This window comes from Lampetra fluviatilis, chromosome 66 (genome assembly GCF_964198595.1).
Source record: "Lampetra fluviatilis chromosome 66, kcLamFluv1.1, whole genome shotgun sequence".
NCBI lineage: Eukaryota > Metazoa > Chordata > Hyperoartia > Petromyzontiformes > Petromyzontidae > Lampetra > Lampetra fluviatilis.
Window position 1 is genome coordinate 6412414 of NC_136340.1, and position 18738 is coordinate 6431151.

The 18738-nt window shown below is 50.0% G+C and overlaps 1 protein-coding gene across 1 annotated transcript; it reads right to left on the bottom strand.

The window, feature by feature from the left end:
* Window positions 1-5139: 5139 nt before the first annotated feature.
* Window positions 5140-6156, bottom strand: LOC144952221 (olfactory receptor 56A4-like). The gene has a single exon (XM_078882634.1). It carries the CDS (start codon window positions 6154-6156, stop codon window positions 5140-5142), a length of 1017 nt encoding a protein of 338 aa, XP_078738760.1.
* Between the last annotated feature and the right edge of the window lie 12582 nt (window positions 6157-18738).

Here is an 18738-nt window from a genome sequence, read left to right on the forward strand (position 1 = left end):
ATTCTAGGAACTTGAATTGTGAGAAGAGACAAGACGTTGGGAAATGAGTGACAAACGGTGACTCAACGGTGACTCACCAGTGACTCACAGTCTACCCGTACCCGACCGCACCAGGGTCGCAAACGGGTACCCGTACCCGGCCGGGTACGGGTAGCCGGGTATCGGGTAGGGTACGGATATCGGGTACCCGGTAGCGACCTCTGGCGTAGCTGCCGGGCGCGTCACGTGCAGTCCACGAGTGCGATGACGCGGGCGGGCAACGCCCATTGTGACGCGGCCAGCCGCGTGCTCGCAAGACCCTCCCCTCCCCCCTCCCCCCAGCACGAGGATGACGTCAGTGCAGTCGATGCCCCTCCTCGGTCGCCGTGAGGTCCCTGCAGAGGCGGCGGGTGGCGAGCGAGGAGACGACGGCAATGGACGGCGGCCATGCTGGACACCAATGAGGGGGTGCCCGAGCGGGGTAGCCGATGGCGGTCGACCCACACGACCGCCGGGTTGCACGCCTGGCCAGTCCGTCATCCGGACGACGCAGTCAGCCGAGTCTGACGCGGGTTGCGGAGGTGACGATGTTTCGCACGAACGGCCGCAGGGCCGATGAGGATGTGCCACGTGCTTGCGGATTCGACGGTCGACGCACGGGAGGGTGCGTTTGGATAGACGTCGCTGGCCAGGGCGACCGCGCAGGCGGCGAGGAGGAAGGGCTGCAAGCTCGGAGGTGGATTGTGTCTCCGGATCTCGGAACGGAGTGGCGGCGGGGAGCACGTGTAGACGGAGTGGTTTCGTCGAAGCGTTTGGCTCCATTGCCCAGGCACCCACGCACCCCGCACCACCACCCACAGACCCTACGGGAGATGTGGAACATCACCAGCATCATCATCGTCATCATCTTAACACGTAGAAGGCTTTCGCGAGCAATGTTAACCACCATGACGTGGCTTTTAGGTTAGATTGAATTGCAAACGTTACGGGTTTTACTCTGCAGTGCACAACCGGTTGGTGCTGAAGTCGTAAACTCATTGGCGCGTTCTTTAGACTTAAAACTTTCGTGACTGCAGGAATTAATATTCTTGGTTCTTTCGGTAAAGTCACATAGATAGAAAACTAAAATCTAAATTGGCTCACTCACTCACTCACTGACTCGCTTACTCAGTCGCTCGCTCACACAGTCGTTCTCTCACTCACTCCCACGCTCACTCCCTCGCTCGCTAACATGCTCACTCAGTCGCTCGCTCACTTACCTGTTCGCTCACTCACTCGCTCGCTTACTCACTCCCTCGCTCACTAACTCCGTTGTTCACTCACTCCCACGCTCGCTAACTCGCTCACTCAGTCGCTCGGTTACTTACTCACTCGCTCGCCTACTCACCCACTCGCTCACTCACTCCCTCGCTCACTCACTCGCTAACTCGCTTTACACAATCGCTCGCTCCCTCACTATGGACTGCTCGTCCTATGGACTGCTGCTCCCATGAACTGCTGCAACTACGAACTGCTGCCCCTACGAACTGCTCCCCCCTATGGACTGCTGTCCCTATGCAATGCTGCCCCTATGTACTGCTGCTCCTATGCAATGCTGCCCCTTCACCAAAAGCCAATTCCACCCCATCCGTATCCCCAGTGTCGGATTATCCTCATAGCAAAAGTACCTACAAATGCTGCTACGGGCCCCGCACTTTCAAGGGCCCCGCGCTAAACGCTTTAAAGCTATCAATTCCGGTTCAGTGATTCTGCACTTGCTCTATTACTATAGTACTATACCGCCCTCGACTTTTACGAACGACCGGGTGTATAAGGTTGGCGATTTGTCGTATTATCTGGCTGTATAGCAAATGAAAAAAATGCAATTAGTTTACTGTGCATGCAAAAAATGTTTTTTTTATGTTAACGTTTTTATTATTATTATAATTTAGGGCCCCTTTATAACATCATATGCAACAGGCCCCGGTTCCAAACTTCATCCGGCACTGCGTGTCTCCCCCCCCCCCTCCCGCATGTTTGCGCCCGCTGTGTTGTAAGCCGCTGCCCATTCGCGTTGTGAATCCCCGAACGAGACGCAATGAGCCCGCGCGCTCATCCGCAGCTGTAGGTGGCGGTATTGAGCGGCCGGAGATTTGCACGCACCTCCGCTTAGCACCGATTCGCTGCGTACGGCGCGAAAGAAGTTCAACACACACAGCACGGCTGGCTACGTACGATGCGAAAAAAGTCCAACACACACAGCACGGTTGGATACGTACGGTGCAAAAGAAGTTCAAAATGCATGCGTACAGGACCACAAAGAGAGAGAGAGGCATGCCGAATCATAGCGATTACGCCATGCAAACTAATAAAGAAGTTAACCCTAAGCTATTTTTATTTTACCATCCGAGGCTTTACTGAACGACCTGGCTGTCACAAATGATGGCGTATCATCATCATAATCGCGTGGAAATGTTTATCAGCAGCCACATACTACTAAACGCTTGATGACTTAAAGCTTTCGTGACTGCAGGAATTCATACTCTTTGGGTCTTTCAGTAAAGTCACGTAGAAAAATAAAAAATGACGATGATTATTTTATTATTTTTTCTCCATCTACGCGACTTTAGCGAAAGACCCAAAGAGTAAGAAATGCGTGATGTTGATTATAAATGTGGAGGAAAAAATTCCACACGACCACAGGGAGAGAGACACACGCAAAATCCAAATATATAGAAGGTATCGTCAGGGTCCCGGATTGAACCCACGACCTCCTGTATGCCAGGCGAGGTAGTTAACATCTCGCCACCGCAGTTAAGACACAGACAAAGACCCTCCCTATAGCCTCAACAGACCGTTGGGGCAAGTGCTGCTGGCGAGCACCTATGAAGGCCAGCACTGTTGCACACACGTGGGTGGGTGGCCAGCACAACGCCCGGCCACCTTTGCCTCCTTTCGTGGCGATGTTTACTAAACACCTCACCAGGCACTCCCTTTGAGGCCGAGTAGACCTAGGGGGGGGGCATGACCAGTTCAGATAATTGTCACTGGCGCTGGCTGTGAGTGGGAATCGAACTCGGGTATCTGTCGGGCTCGTAGCTACACGCATGCTCACACACGTGTACACACACAAACAAAGACGAAGATCCCTCATATAGCCTTAACTGACTGTTGGGGCAAGTGCTGTTCGCGAGCATCTATGAAGACGGGCACGGCACACGAGGGGGTGGGTGGCCAACACCACGCCCGGCTGACTTTGTCTCCTCAATAGCGATGTTTACAAGACACCGCACCAGGTACTCATTTGAGGCCGAGTCGACCTAAGGGAGGCCCAGGACCGGTTCAGATAACACTATGTAACACGATTTTTGTTCCTGAGTAGTAAGTGTTATTTTCTAATTGCTTATGCTTCAAAAGTATAGAAAATGGCTATTGTTCCCCATGAACTTTGCTTTTGTGGCCAGGACTTTACGTGAAGGAATGACACACATGCACACCACGTTTTCTTTAGCTACATTTCAAAATATCACTCTCCTGATCAAAAAAGCAAAGTTTGTGGGGAATAATAGCCATTTTCTGTACTTTTGAGGAATAAGCAATTAGAAATTAACGTTACCCAGGAACAAAAAAAATGTTTTTCTTACACAGCGCAGGGTGGCGCTTACCACTGCACTATCGCTCCCCCCACACACACACGTACACACACACGTACATACACACACACCTACACACACCTACACACGTGTACACCAATACCAACAGCCGACATTCGCCATCAAGTGACGGTGACGTCACCACGGCGTCTGTGCCAGGCCAGGCGCACTTTGAGGCTACCACGTAAAGTGTCGAAGGCTCGCGGACAGGAAGAGATCTCGGGACAGACCCAGCAGGTGCCATGGGTTGACCGACTGAGATTACCGGTAGATGCACCACCAGCTGTACCCCCCTACTGTGCCAGGCTAGGTGCAGGAGGTCTCGGGACAGACCCAGCAGGTGCCATGGGTTGACTGACTGAGATGACTGGTAGATGCACCACCAGCTGTACCCCCCTACTGTGCCAGGCTAGGTGCAGGAGGTCTCGGGACAGACCCAGCAGGTGCCATGGGTTGACTGACTGAGATGACTGGTAGATGCACCACCAGCTGTACCCCCCTACTGTGCCAGGCTAGGTGCAGGAGGTCTCGGGACAGACCCATCAGGTGACATGGGTAGCTGACTGAGATGACCGGTAGATGCACCACCAGCTGTACCCCCCTACTGTGCCAGGCTAGGTGCAGGAGGTCTCGGGACAGACCCAGCAGGTGCCATAAATTGACTGACTGAGATGACTGGAAGATGCACCTCCTACTTTGCCAACTTACACACACACATGTACACACACCCACTGAGAGAGGGGATGCTACAGTGAGCTCCTGAAATGATTATTTTATTGTCTTACAATATGGACAACTTCTACGGTAATATCTGTTGCTTTTTGCTTGGTAGAGGTATTTTGAGTACTTAAGAGTCGTTTTGAACGTGTGTGTTTTCGTTTGTAGCAATGCTATTATTGTTTCTGGTAGTGAGGCCTTGTCATCCTGGTGTGTAGGTGAGGCCTGACTAGCCTAGATCGGTCTAGCCCACGCCTTAACTTAAACACCACCCCCTCCCTCCTCCTTCTGTTATCTCACGTCTCAGTTGCCCTCTCTGTGTTATTTTCCGTGACATGTGGCCATATTTTAGTTTGTTTCTGCCATATTTGGGTCTTGTAATGCTGCACCAGGCCTTGGAGGCCTATAATGTAGGCAAGCCTGACGTCACCCTGCTGCTGCTCTATATAAGAACGGGAGACACAGCAGAGCCTCTCCATTCTGGCGAATTGCCCGATGATGCTAGATGCAATTACCAGCGAAACGTCGTACTCAAATTGTAAATGTTGTGGCTTCAACACACCGGTGGGCTAAAGCAGTGAACTATTTGTCTTTTGTCAACGTGACACATTTTTACTGATTGGCCGTGTCGGGTGGTGGAGGGTTACGACACATTTATAAATAACGCGATCTAAACCCAAAAACGTTGATTATGAATAACTGATCATGTATTTGATGGACTTGAGACGTTTAACTGATCTGAAATAATAAAAATAAACGTGTGCGCACACACACACGCCCACTCCCCCCCCCCCCCCTTCAAATAAATAAATCAGTGCTCGAGCCCGATTTCGCCTTTCGCAGCTGCCACGCGGCGTCGTTTCACACTGCGGAAGAGCATCCTGCGGATCTCGGCCGTCCTCAGTCCGTAGATGACGGGATTCACGAGACCCGGCATTGAGTAGTATAGGGTCACGGCGAGCGACAGGTAGCTGGGCGGCAGCCTTATGAGAGGCGCGATGGCGGTGAGGCTGAACAGGAAGAGGTGGAAGCTGAAGAAGACGAGCAGCACGAAGAAGTGCGTCACGTACGTGTGGATCGCCTTCGCCTGGCTGGCGCGCGTGCTTGCCTTGCGGCACTCGATGAGCACAAGAAAGTAGGTGGGCACAATGAGGGCGAGCGGCGCCACGGTGGTCATGACCGAGGCGAACGCGTTGAACGCCTCGTGGTAGGTCAGCGGGTCGCACGAGAGCATGCAGAGGAGGACAAAGTCGCACACGGGCGTCAGCATCACCCCGGGCTTGCACAGCCTCAGGGTGCGGGCGAGGAGCGGGTAGCCGAGCGCGATGAGGGCCGACGCGGCGCAGATGATGGCGATGGCGCGCGCGGCGACCGCCGGCGTGGCAGCGGCGCCGTAGCGCAATGGGTGGCAGATGGCCACGTAGCGGTCGACGGACATCGCGGTGAGCACGTAGCTCTGCACGCGCAGGAAGAGGCCGTTGAAGAAGATCTGCGTCGCGCACTCGGCCACCGTAATGCGGCCGTCGGTGGTGGTGACGATGTCGCCGGCGATCCGCGGCAACGTCGTAGTGCTGCCGGCCGCGTCGGCCGCTGCGAGGGCGGCCATGAACACGTACATGGGCTTGGAGCGCAGGCGGCGGTCGGCAAGGATGGTGGAGGCCAAGAGGCCGTTGGCGCACATGATGGCCGCGTAGAGGAAGAGGAAGGCGGAGAGGGTGAGGTAGCGCGCCATCGGAGGCTCCCTGAAGAGGCCGGTCATGTAGAGAAAGTCCGAGGAGTTGGAGGTGGACGGAGGCGCGGCGAGAGACGACGAATTCGTCGACTCCATTCGGCGGGTAACGCACCGCGGAGGTAGAGCCGGCGGCCACGAGGAGGTGGCTGGGCGGGTTTGGTGGGGGGGGGGGTAAAGAAACAAGTCATGCATCTAGATGAGTCTGTGGCACAGTTGGCACAAGGGGGGGGGGGGGGAGCAGGGCACAGGTGGTAGGTGGTGCATTGGCACAGTCATCTCAGTCAGTCAACACTTGGCACCTGCGGAGTTTGTCCCGTGACCTCCTGCCAGCGGGCCTTCGACACTTCGTGTGGCCCTAAGGTTGCACCTAGCCTGGCACAAGCACCGTGGTGCACATCACACCAGAGGTCGCAAACGGGTTTTGATTCCTTTCCCGTACCCGGCCGCACCAGGGTCGCAAATGGGTACCCTACCCGAAATGAGTGACAAACGGTTACTCACCAGTGACTCACGGCCTATCCGTACCCGTACCCGGCTGCACCAGGGTCGCAAACGGCTACCCGTACCCATACCCGGCCGGGTACGGGTAGCCGGGTATCGGGTAGGGTACGGGTATCGGGTACCCGGTTGCGACCTCTGCATCACACCCACTTAGTGACAACTGGCGGTTGTTGTTTTTGTGCAGGTTATGAGGAGCGGTGGTGTCGCGCTACGCTACGAAAGTGGACTGCCCGAGTTCGATTTATCGCGCTCACGTCCAACACCAGTAACGATTATTTGAACCGCTGCTGGGCCCCCCCCCTAGGTCGACTCGGCCTCAAATGAGTACCTGGTGCAGCGTGCAGTAAACATGAACACTAGGAAGACAAAGGCGGCCGGGTGTGGTGGTGCTGGCCACCCACCCCATCGTGTGCCGTGCCTGACTTCTTTAAATTCGCTTTTTGTGTGGCTAGTTTGTTGTCCTTCCCTGCGCACCTCCGAATAGCCACAGTTGGATACGTAGAGTGCGAAAGAGGTTCAATATACATGGCACGGTTGGCTACATATGGTGAGAAGGAAGTTCAACACACACACATACCTCGTCCGTATCTCTATCTGCTATTTGTATTATTTCATGATTCATCATCTTCCGAACATCTTCTTCTGCCATTCCAAACTGAACTCACTCAACGTGTGTTTGTTACAAGGAAACAAACCGTAGCCAGTTACCCAGCTAGCTTCTTCGGTGGCAAACGGCACCGGGTAGAACAGCGGCCACTCCCAACAACCGAGGTATCGTCGGAGCTGGGTGGTGCTGGAGAGAAGACCCATCTTGCAGCCAGCCAGGGGAACTCGAGGCATCGATTACATATTTTAATAATTAAGTCGTATGATAAAAAAAAAAATTATGACCACGCGAAAATTCACGCAATCATATTCACGCGTCGGCGGTTAAAACAATTTGAACGTAAGGGTTGGTTGATCACGCCCGATGATGGGAGAAGAGGTTATCTCTGTCCCCTAGTGTGCGGGAGGGTCGTGGTTTTTATCTCGATCACCCGACCCTGTTGAATATTTGGAGTTTGTGTGTGCCTGTGTGTCTCTCTCTCTCGACCTCCCCGTGGTCGCGTGGATTTTTCTCCCGGCCCTCCGGTTTTTTTCCCCTCCAGGCTCTAAATGTCCACATATTTTTCTTCTTGTTGTTGTGTCCGGACCGCTGATGTAGATGCAGAGATATCGACTACAATGTCACATTCAGGTGGTCAAACCCGTATAACCACCACGTCAGCAGGTGCAATAGCGGAGGAGTGAATCATCACTGTGATGTCTGTTAGTCTATGGGCCTACGCGTGTATATGGGTCCCTATGAGTCATTGGATCTTTATGGGTCTCTATGAGTCTATGAATCTCTCTGGGTCTCTATGAGTCTATGGATCTCTATGGGTCTCTACGAGTCTATGAATCTCTCTGGGTCTCTATGAGTCTATGAATCTCTCTGAGTCTCTACGAGTCTATGAATCACTCTGGGTCTCTATGAGTCTATGAATCTCTCTGAGTCTGCGAGTCTATGGATTTCTCGGAGTTTCTATGGATTTCTCTGGGTCTCTGTGAGTCTATGGATCTCTCAGGGTCTTTATGAGTCTATGGATCTCTATGGGTCTCTATGGGTCTCTATGAATCTATGTATCTCTATGGGTCTCTATGAGTCTATGGATCTCTATGGGTCTCTACGAGTCTATGAATCTCTCTGAGTCTCTAACAGGACCCTGCGGGGTGGGCTGGTAGGAACGAATAACCAAAGAATATAAACATAATGTATTGTTACACTTGTTTAGCCAGGAAAGCCCCACTAAGTCTAAAGGTTTTTGTAGGGTCCTGCCAAGTGTTTGCAGTAGGGGGCGATGTTGCTACACCTAATCGGACGATACGAAGGGAGAGTTTGAGGCCTAGTTCTAGGCTTTAGGCCTAGCTGTAGGCTTTAGGCCGCCGTGAGTTAATTTTTAATTTAAATGTTTTTATTATTTATGTAAAAGCTTTAAATGTAAATGTTTCTATTTAAAAACATCAGGGAATGTAACATTGTTAAACATTAACTCCCTTGCACACACTCAGGGGTACGATACGAAGGGAGAGTTTGAGGCCTAGTTCGAGGCTTTAGGCCTAGCTGTAGGCTTTAGGACGCTGTGAGTTAAATTTTAATTTAAAAGTTTTAATTAAAAGCTATCTGAGGGAATTATAAGGGAATATTACACTTGTTTAGCCAGGAAAGCCTCACTGAGTCTAAAGGTTTTTGTAGGGTCATGCCAAGTGTTTGCAGTAGGGGGCGATGTTGCTACACGGACGGACGGACGGACAAACGGACGGACGATATAATCTATTGTAGGCTGGTCCACCTCGTTCCTACCAGTATAAGTCTATGTATCTCTCTGGGTCTCTATGAGTCTATGAATCTCTCCGAGTCTGTGAGTATATGGATTTCTCTGGGTCTCTATGAATCTATGGATCTCTATGGGTCTCGATGAGTCTTTGGATTTCTATGGGTCTCTGTGAGTCTATGGATCTCTCTGGGTCTCTGTGAGTCTATGGATTTCTCGGGGTCTCTATGAATCTATGGATCTCTCTGGGTCTCTATGAGTTTATGGATCTTTATGGGTCTCTATGAATCTATGGATCTCTATGGGTCTCTGTGAGTCTATGGATCTCTCTGGGTCTCTATGAATCTAGGGATCTCTATGGGTCTCTGTGAGTATATGGATCTCTATGGGTCTCTGTGAGTCTATGGATCTCTCTGGGTCTCTATGAGTCCATGAATCTATCTGTGTCTCTATGAGTCTATGAATCTCTCTGAGTCTCTATGAGTCTATGGATTTTTCTGAGTTTCTTTGAGTCTATGGATCTCTATGGGTCTCTGTGAGTCTACGGATCTCTATGAATCTATGAATCTCTATGGGTCTCTATGAGTCTATGGATCTCTATGGGTCTCTATGAGTCTATGAATGCACGGGCATAAGGAGTACTATTCACATACCTGCATTTCCCATATCCCCTCCCTTTGATGCTGCTAATCCTGCATAATGCACGGGCATAAGTAGTACTAATCACATACCTGCATTTCCCATACATATGATAAATTCCTCTTTCTATGCATATTCTTTTGTCAAGGCGCCCTTTTCCCCCCTTCCAACCCAGCTTATATATATGCTCCAAGCACGTGTGCTCTTTCATTCAGACGCTGTCGCCTCGACAGACCTGGTTTTCACCTGAGGACGACTGCTTGCGTTGTGGCCGAAACGTCGTGAGAATTGTTTTATTATGTTTATTTTTATTATTTTATTACTTCCCTTCTACGTGACTTTACCGAAAGAACCAAGAAGATGAGTCTATGAATCTCTATGGGTCTCTATTAGTCTATGAATCTCTCTGAGTCTCTATGAGTCTATGGATTTTTCTGAGTTTCTGTGAGTCTATGAATCTCTCTGAGTCTCTATGAGTCTACGAATCTCTATGGGTCTCTGTGAGTCTATGGATCTCTCTGGGTCTCTGTGAGTTTATGGATCTCTATGGGTCTCTATGAGTTTATGGATCTCTATGGGTCTCTGTGAGTCTCTTAATCTCTCTGGGTCTCTATGAATCTATGGGTCTCTATGAATTTATGGATGTCTATGGGTCTCTATGAGTCTATGGATCTCTATTGGTCTCTTTGAGTCTATGGATCTCTATGGGTCTCTATGAGTCTATGAATCTCTCTGGGTCTCTATGAGTCTATGCATCTCTCTGGGTCTCTATGAGTCTATGGATCTCTATGGGTCTCTGTGAGTCTATGGATCTCTATGGATCTCTATGAGTCTTTGGATTTCTATGGGTCTCTATGAATCTATGGATATCTCTGGGTCTCTATGAGTTCATGGATCTCTATGGGTCTCTATGAATCTATGGATCTCTCTGGGTCTCTATGAGTATATGGATCTCTGTGTGTCTCTGTGAGTCTATGGATCTCTCTGGGTCTCTATGAATCTATGGATCTCTATGGGTCTCTGTGAGTCTATGGATCTCTCTGGGTCTCTATGAGTCTATGTATCTATATGGGTCTCTATGAATCTAGGGATCTCTCTGGGTCTCTATGAGTCTATGGATCTCTATGGGTCTCTGTGAGTCTATGGATCTCTATGGGTCTTTGTGAGTCTATGGATCTCTATGGGTCTCTATGAATCTCTCTGAGTCTCTATGAGTCTATGAATCTCTCTGGGTCTCTATGAGTTTGTCTTCCGTATGACTGCTGATGTAGATGGCAGAGACAGCAACGACTACAATGTCACATTCAGGTGGTCCAAGCCAACGTAACAAGTCAGCAGGAGCAGTAGCGGAGTCGCGAATCATCATCAGCGGAGTTGGTTGATGTCTCCTCCTTCGTGTTTGTAGATCAGCGGGTGCATTGCGATCTCTGTTCTGGGTTACCCACGGTCTCACGCTCTACTTACTACCGGAGAGTTTTTATTTTTTATGTTTCCATTCGTGCATCATCATCAGGTATCAGCCGCAGCTGCTGCTGCTGCTGCTTCTTCTGCCATGGCTTTGCGAAGTGGGATGATGCGATTTAGGGTGGACCATGAGTAGCTTCGTGGAAGACCAAACGGTGATGACGACGAGGACGGTGATGAGTGAATGCCACCACTTTGCCGAGTTATCATTTGTGATTGCCAAGTGGCTTCTGACACAAGAACCACGAACATACAGTAGTAGCTCAGCGGTCGCCTTAACACAGCCTGGTGAAATGTAACAAATAATAACCCGAGATATATCGTGTGTAGTTTAGTGGGAGAGTGCGGTGGTGGAGAGCAACGGCACTCACCTTCCAAAGTAACGAGTCGGCGGCAGGGGCGGCGGCGATGGTGGCGATGGTGGCGGGGGTGATGATGGTGGTGATGGTGGCGTTGGTGGTGGTGATGGTGTGGGTGGTGGCGGTGGTAGTGGGGGTGGTGGTGATGGTGTGGGTGGTGGCGATGGTGGCGGGGGTGGTGGTGGTAATGGGGGTGTTGGCGATGGTGGTGGGGGTGGTGTTGATGGTGTGGGTGGTGGCGATGGTGGCGGGGGTGGTGGTGGTAATGGGGGTGTTGGCGGTGGTAGTGGGGGTGGTGGCGGGGGGGGTGGTGGGGGTGATGATGGTGGTGATGGTGACGGGGGTGGTGGTGGTGGCGACGTTGTTGGCGATGATGGCGACGGTGGTGGCTTCTCACGCAATCAATGCAGCGGGGTGCAGCTCTCGTTCCCACGGGGATCCTCCGCTAGAGCTGACGAGGGCGTTCAGATCGCGCGCGGCGGTCACTCTGCAAACGACGACAACAAAAAAGAGCCCCAGGAGGGTTGCGTGAACCAGTGGTGACACTGCCGTGACCGCCATCTCCGGCTGTCTGTCGGCCGCCATACTCCTTACCCGTACGCGTACCCGGCCGCACCAGGGTCGCAAACGGGTACCCGTACCTGTACCCGGCCGTACCCGAACCCTACCCGTACCCAGCTGGGTACGGGTAGGGTACGGGTATCGGGTACCCGATTGCGACCTCTGGGATGAAGCCATGTTGCAGGCGCGGGTGGGTTGATTCTAGGAACTTGAATTGTGAGAAGAGACAAGACGTTGGGAAATGAGTGACAAACGGTGACTCACCAGTGACTCACGGTCTACCCGTACCCGGCCGCACCAGGGTCGCAAACGGGTACCCGTATCCGGCCGGGTACAGGTAGCCGGATATCGGGTAGGGTACGGGTATCGGGTACCCGGTTGCGACCTCTGGTTTGTGGTGGCCGTCTTTTAATCGCTACGTGCCGTGTGTGTGTGTGTTATGTGTGTGTTATGTGTGTTTAACTTATTTCACACCGTACGAACCCAACCGTGCTGTGTGTGTGTTGAACTTACTCTTAGGTTTTTTCGGTAAAGTCACGTAGGTAAAAATAAATAAAAATATAATAGAAATTTAATAATAAATCACGACGTTTCGGAGGCAACACAAGTCTCCGTCATCAGGTGGGACCGTCACAGCTGAATTAACTGTATTAAGTAAACACTTAATAAGTAAATACTTCACAGCTGAATTACCGTCACAGCTGAATTTACTGTATTAAGTGTTTACTTATTAAGTATGAATTTACTGTATTAAGTAAATACTTAATAAGTAAATACTTAATACAGTAAATTCAGCTGAATTTACTGTATTAAGTATTTACTTAATAAAGAAATACTTAATACAGTAAATTCACACTTAATACAGTAAATTCAGCTGAATTTACTGTATTAAGTAAATACTTAATAAGTAAATACTTAATACAGTAAATTCAGCTGAGACGGTCCCACCTGATGACGGAGACTTGTGTTGCCTCCGAAACGTCGTGAATTATTATTTTATTTCTATTATTATTTCTATTATATTTATTTTTACCTACGTGACTTTACCGAAAAAACCTCAGAGTATCAATCCTTGCAGTCACGAAAACTTCAAATCTAGAATGTGTTGAACTTCTTTCGCACCGTACATAGCCAACCGTATTAATAGGACGTCGCGGAGTGAAACTACAACCGATCCGGTCATACACGGGACTAACAGACTCAATCCTCTTCTTGGTTCTTTCGGTAAAGTCACGTAGAAGGGAAGTAATAAAATAATAAAAATAAAACACAAAAATAAAACATAATAATTGTTTTATTATGTTTTATTTTTATTATTTTATTACTTCCCTTCTACGTGACTTTACCGAAAGAACCAAGAAGATGAATCCCTGCAGTCACGAAAGCTTTAAATCGAGACTCAATCCCTTCGCCGGTTATCCGGCCACTCCGTAGGCGCCCACTGACCGCCGGACGGCCTCGCTTTAAGGAGCGCTCATCAGCAGAGCCCCGTGCCCGCCGAATCCCTTAGCAGCTTCCCTCCCATCCTCTTCATTCGGGCGGTGGGTGCTCGCGGCTACACAACTTTCACAGCAATGCAGCAGCAGCAGCAGCAGCGTCGGTTGCGATTTCACATGCAGGTGGTTCAAGCCACCCAACCTGTCTTCTTGGTTCTTTCGGTAAAGTCACGTAGAAGGGAAATAATACAATAATAAAAATAAAACATAATAAAACAATTCTCACGACGTTTCGGCCACAACGCAAGCAGCCGTCCTCAGGTGAAAACCAGGTCCGTCGAGGCGACAGAGTCTTCAGACTGAGGACGGCTGCTTGCGTTGTGGCCGAAACGTCGTGAGAATAATTTTATTATGTTTTATTTTCATTATTTTATTACTTCCCTTTTACGTGACTTTACCGAAAGAACCAATAAGATGAATCCCTGCAGTCACGAAAGCTTTAAATCGAAATTTAATTGTATTTTATAATGTTTTATTTTTATTATTTTATTACTTCCCTTCTACGTGACTTTACCGAAAGAACCAAGAAGATGAATCCCTGCAGTCACGAAAGCTTTAAATCAAAATCCACCCAACCTGATTTAGGAGCAGCGCAGTCAGTGCATCGCTGCGATGCTGCTGCTACTGCTGCTGATGACTCGCACCGTCATCTGACTCGCACCGTCATCTGACTCGCACCGTCATCTGACTCGCACCGTCATCTGACTCGCACCGTCATCTGACTCGCATCTCTTCTGATGTACATTCAGAGCGGTGTCGACTGAAATTTCACATCCAGGTTGCTCAAGTGACATCCTGCGTCAGAAGCAACGGAGTCCGTGCATCGCCGCGATGCCGATCGTCATCATCATCATTCCTCACCCCTTCTTTCTTCTCTTCACTCTCTTTCTCTCTGTGTCTGTGTTCTTGCTGTCGCGTGGTAGTCAGATGACACTCTGTGTGCCTCGTCTCTCTCTCTCTCTGTGTGTTCTTGCTTTCGCGTGGTAGTCAGACGATACTCCGCGTGGCTCCCCTCCCCTCCCTCCCGCCCGATATCTCTCTGTCTCTGCTCGTTTTTATACGCGAGCGAGGCCACGCCAGCCGACCGCCCTGGAGGTTTCCGCGGTGGCTACGTTGCTTCACAGGGTTCCCTCGGGCGCGTTTCGCGGCCCTCTGCTGGGACGAACTTTAATTTAAAACGAAAAAAATGTTTTTTTTTTAAATCGGCAAGCGCGAAACCCGACGGAGGTAATTAGCTCGGCGCGTCTCGGAGAGTGGGGAGAGTTTGAGGGAGAGTGGGGAGAGAGTTGGGGGGAGAGAGGGAAGGGAGGAGAGTGGGGAGAGTTTGGGGGACAGAGGGGGGGGGGAGGAGAGTGGGGAGAGTTTCGGGGAGAGTGGGGGGAGAGAGGGCGGGAGAGTGGGGGGAGAGAGGGGGAGTGGGGGGAGAGTTGGGGGGAGAGTGGGGGGAGTGAGTGGGGAGAGTTTGGGGAGAGTGGGGGAGAGTTGGGGGGGGAGAGTGGGGGGGGGAGAGTGGGGGCGGGGGGCAGTGGGGAAAGTTGGCGGGGGGGGGAGTAGAGGGGAGAGTGGGGGGAGAGTGGGGGGAGAGTGAGTGGAGAAAGTTATGGGGAGAGTGGGGGGGGGGAGAGTTGGGGGGAGAGTGGGGGGGAGTGGGAAGAGTTGGGGGGGGGAGTAGGGGAAGGGGGAGAATGGGGAAACTGGGGGGGGGGGGGGGGGTGAGGGAGAGTGGGGGAAGGAGGGGGAGAGGGGAGGGAGAGGGGAGGAGAGCGTCTCGACTGGACCCGAGTCGCCCAGGGGACACGTGACCGGTCTGTCGAGTGTCCCCGTGGGGACTCCCCTAGGTCGACCTAGCCTCAAATGAGTACCTGGTGCGGTGTGTGAACTTCAGCACTGTGAAGACAAAGGCGTTCGGGCGTGAGTGGTGTTGCCCCCCCCCCACTTCCTCATGTGCCGTACCGGCCTTCATAGGCACCGTCTACTCGCTAGCAGCACTTGCCCCGATAGTCCGTCAAGGCTGTACGGGGGATCTCTGTGTGTTATGGGGAGCGGTGGCGCAGTGGTTAGCACCACGAACACCGCGCGTTAAGCGAGGACTTGCTGTACTCTGCATATTTGCAGATAAGGCCACACACACAGACATACCTACACACACCTGTCAACACACACCTTCACCCGCAATACATACACACACACACGCCTACACACACCAACGTACACACGCCTACACACACCTACAAACAACAACAACCGCCATTCGCCACTAAGTGGCGGTGACGTCACCACCACGCTTGTGCCAGGCTATGTGCACCTTGAGGCCACGTGAAGTGTCGAACGCCTACTGGCAGGAGATCACGGGGCAGACCCAGTTGCCACGGGTCGACTGACTGAGATGACCAAGACGACTGGCTGATCAAAAACATGATAACAAATGTAATGTTAATAGCTTCAAAAAGTCAAAGAGTCTTCCACTCTACTCTTTGGTTCTTTCGGTAAAGTCACGTAGGTAGACGACGTTTCGATTGCAACACAAGCAATCCTCATCAGGTGGAGAAAGCTGCCGTGGCAAGAGCTTATTTAGGTAAGAAAGGGGGGAAGAGCAATGGGGGAGAGAGAGAGGGAAGGGGGGTAGGGGGAGGGCCAGAGGTCGCAAACGGGTTTTGATTCCTTACCCGTACCCGGCCGCACCAGGGTCGCAAACGGGTACCGTACCCGTACCCTACCCGATAGCTATCGTGCTGTGATGGTGACAGTTCCACCTGAAGACGGAAGCTTGTGTTGCCTCCGAAACGTCGTGATTTTTATTTTATTTATATTTTATTCATTTTAATTTTTTTTACCTACGTGACTTTACCGAAAAAAAACTAAGAATATTAATCCTTGCAGTCACGAAAGCTTCAAATCTAGAATCACCCTGTACATGGAATTGTCTTTGAAACTGTTTGGCCTGTTTGTCCAAGTCTCACCACCAGTGATCGACTAGAGAACAATGCCTAAAGGCGAACAGTTTCAAAGACAACGCCATATAACATTATTATTATTACCAGAACATGTTTGTTTGCATGTTAACCGCAAGTACTCCGTGTGGTGTGGTTAACGCAGTAACTTTATTCATTGCAAAAAGTTTTAATTTTTGTGTTTGAAACATCTAAACACGACTCCTGTTTTATTATGGCCAGGAAGGGGACGGGTAAAACACCTAAAAAAAACACCTGACGAAGGTTGCTGCTGTCTCTGGTGTAGACCAAACCGTTTCAAAGACAATGCCATGGATTTATATTAATTATCAGATCATATTTTCGTTTGCATGTTCGCAACAAGTACCCGTGTGTTTAATGCGGTAACTTGATTCCTTGTAAAAGCTATAAGGGTCCGTCCATAAATTCACGTCACGCACCTAAGGGGGTCAGACATTTGTGACGATGTGTGACGAGGGGGGGGGGGGGTTTGAGAAATGTGACATCACATCAAAATGCGCAACTTTAAATAAATATAGACAACACGTTCTACTTAATTAAATAGACTTTTTAATAAATGTTTTCTCCTACAACATCAGAGTGCAGCGGCACATTAAATACGCACTACAATGACAATAGTTTAAAGCGATTTGAAGCGTGTTTTATTTTGGGGAGGGGGGGGCAGATCTTTGTGACGTCATATTTGAGGGGGGTCTGACATGTTGTGACGTCGTGTGACGAAGGGGGGGGGGGGTCAAAAATTGTCCAAAATCGCGTGACGTCATTTATGGAAGGCCCCATAATGAATTTATTTTTTTGCTTTTTTGTCTGTTGATGTTGTTGTTTGCTGTGCTAACGGATCTCCAACTGATAAATGCGGTCTGAATTAGTCTTTAATAAGGTAGGGCACTGATAAGGGGTTGACAGGTACGTTAAAGTCTCCCATCGACTCCAATGTTAAAGTCTCCCATATACTTCAATGTTAAAGTCTCCCATAGAATCCAATGTTAAAGTCTCCCATAGACTAATTCTAGATTTGAAGCTTTCGTGACTGCAATGATTCATATTCTCAGGTTTTTTCGGTAAAGTCACGTAGGTAAAACATTAAAAGTAATGAAAATAAAATAAAACAAAACAAAAATAAAATTCACGACGTTTCGGAGGCAACACAAGTCTCCGTCATCAGGTGGGACCGTCACAGCCAGATTAGCTGCATCAAGTGAAGCAATGATTCAAGATGTAATCCCTTATAAGCAAGTTGAAGGGGGGGAGGAGAGGGGGGGGGGGAGTTCATCAGAATGTGGTAGCCAATGAATGGAAACGTATCGGGAGGGAGGGGGGTGGGAGGGGGAGGGAGCCAACAAAAACAAATTTGGCGACGGCTTGGACGCGGCTGCTGCGCACGCCAACACAATGGACAGAGAGGGGGGAGGGGAGGTCTGATACACATGATAGAACAAAGGAACGAAAATGCCCATGTTTATACCAATGCAGGCTGAAAAATGAAGAGAGTACTGTTAAAAATAACTGGGGATGTTAACACTCGGTGAAGTAAATTAAAATAGTGCCTGTCAGATAAGATGGTCCAAAAAGTGTAATTAAGTCTTTTTTGCGTGGTTAATAACATCTTTCCAGTGATTACTGAGTTTGTACCCATCATCACGGTTGAAATTATGTCTGTGTTTGTATATTTGTATGGCTTCGTGTACAAACCTTTGATGGTAGCCAGGAGGCTTGCCGAGACCAAGATTCTCTGCAAGCCTCCTGGCTACCATCAAAGGTTTGTACACGAAGCCATACAAATATACAAACACAGACATAATTTCAACCGTGATGATGGGTACAAACTCAGTAATCACTGGAAAGATGTTATTAACCACGCAAAAAAGACTTAATTACACTTTTTGGACCATCTTATCTGACAGGCACTATTTTAATTTACTTCACCGAGTGTTAACATCCCCAGTTATTTTTAACAGTACTCTCTTCATTTTTCAGCCTGCATTGGTATAAACATGGGCATTTTCGTTCCTTTGTTCTATCATGTGTATCAGACCTCCCCTCCCCCCTCTCTGTCCATTGTGTTGGCGTGCGCAGCAGCCGCGTCCAAGCCGTCGCCAAATTTTTTTTTGTTGGCTCCCTCCCCCTCCCACCCCCCCTCCCTCCCGATACGTTTCCATTCATTGGCTACCACATTCTGATGAACTCCCCCCCCCCTCTCCTCCCCCCCTTCAACTTGCTTATAAGGGATTACATCTTGAATCATTGCTTCACTTGATGCAGCTAATCTGGCTGTGACGGTCCCACCTGATGACGGAGACTTGTGTTGCCTCCGAAACGTCGTGAATTTTAT

What these genes read in the sequence shown, in the direction of transcription:
- LOC144952221 (XM_078882634.1), bottom strand. Translation starts at nt 6,156, where the DNA reads ATGGAGTCGACGAATTCGTCGTCTCTCGCCGCGCCTCCGTCCACCTCC.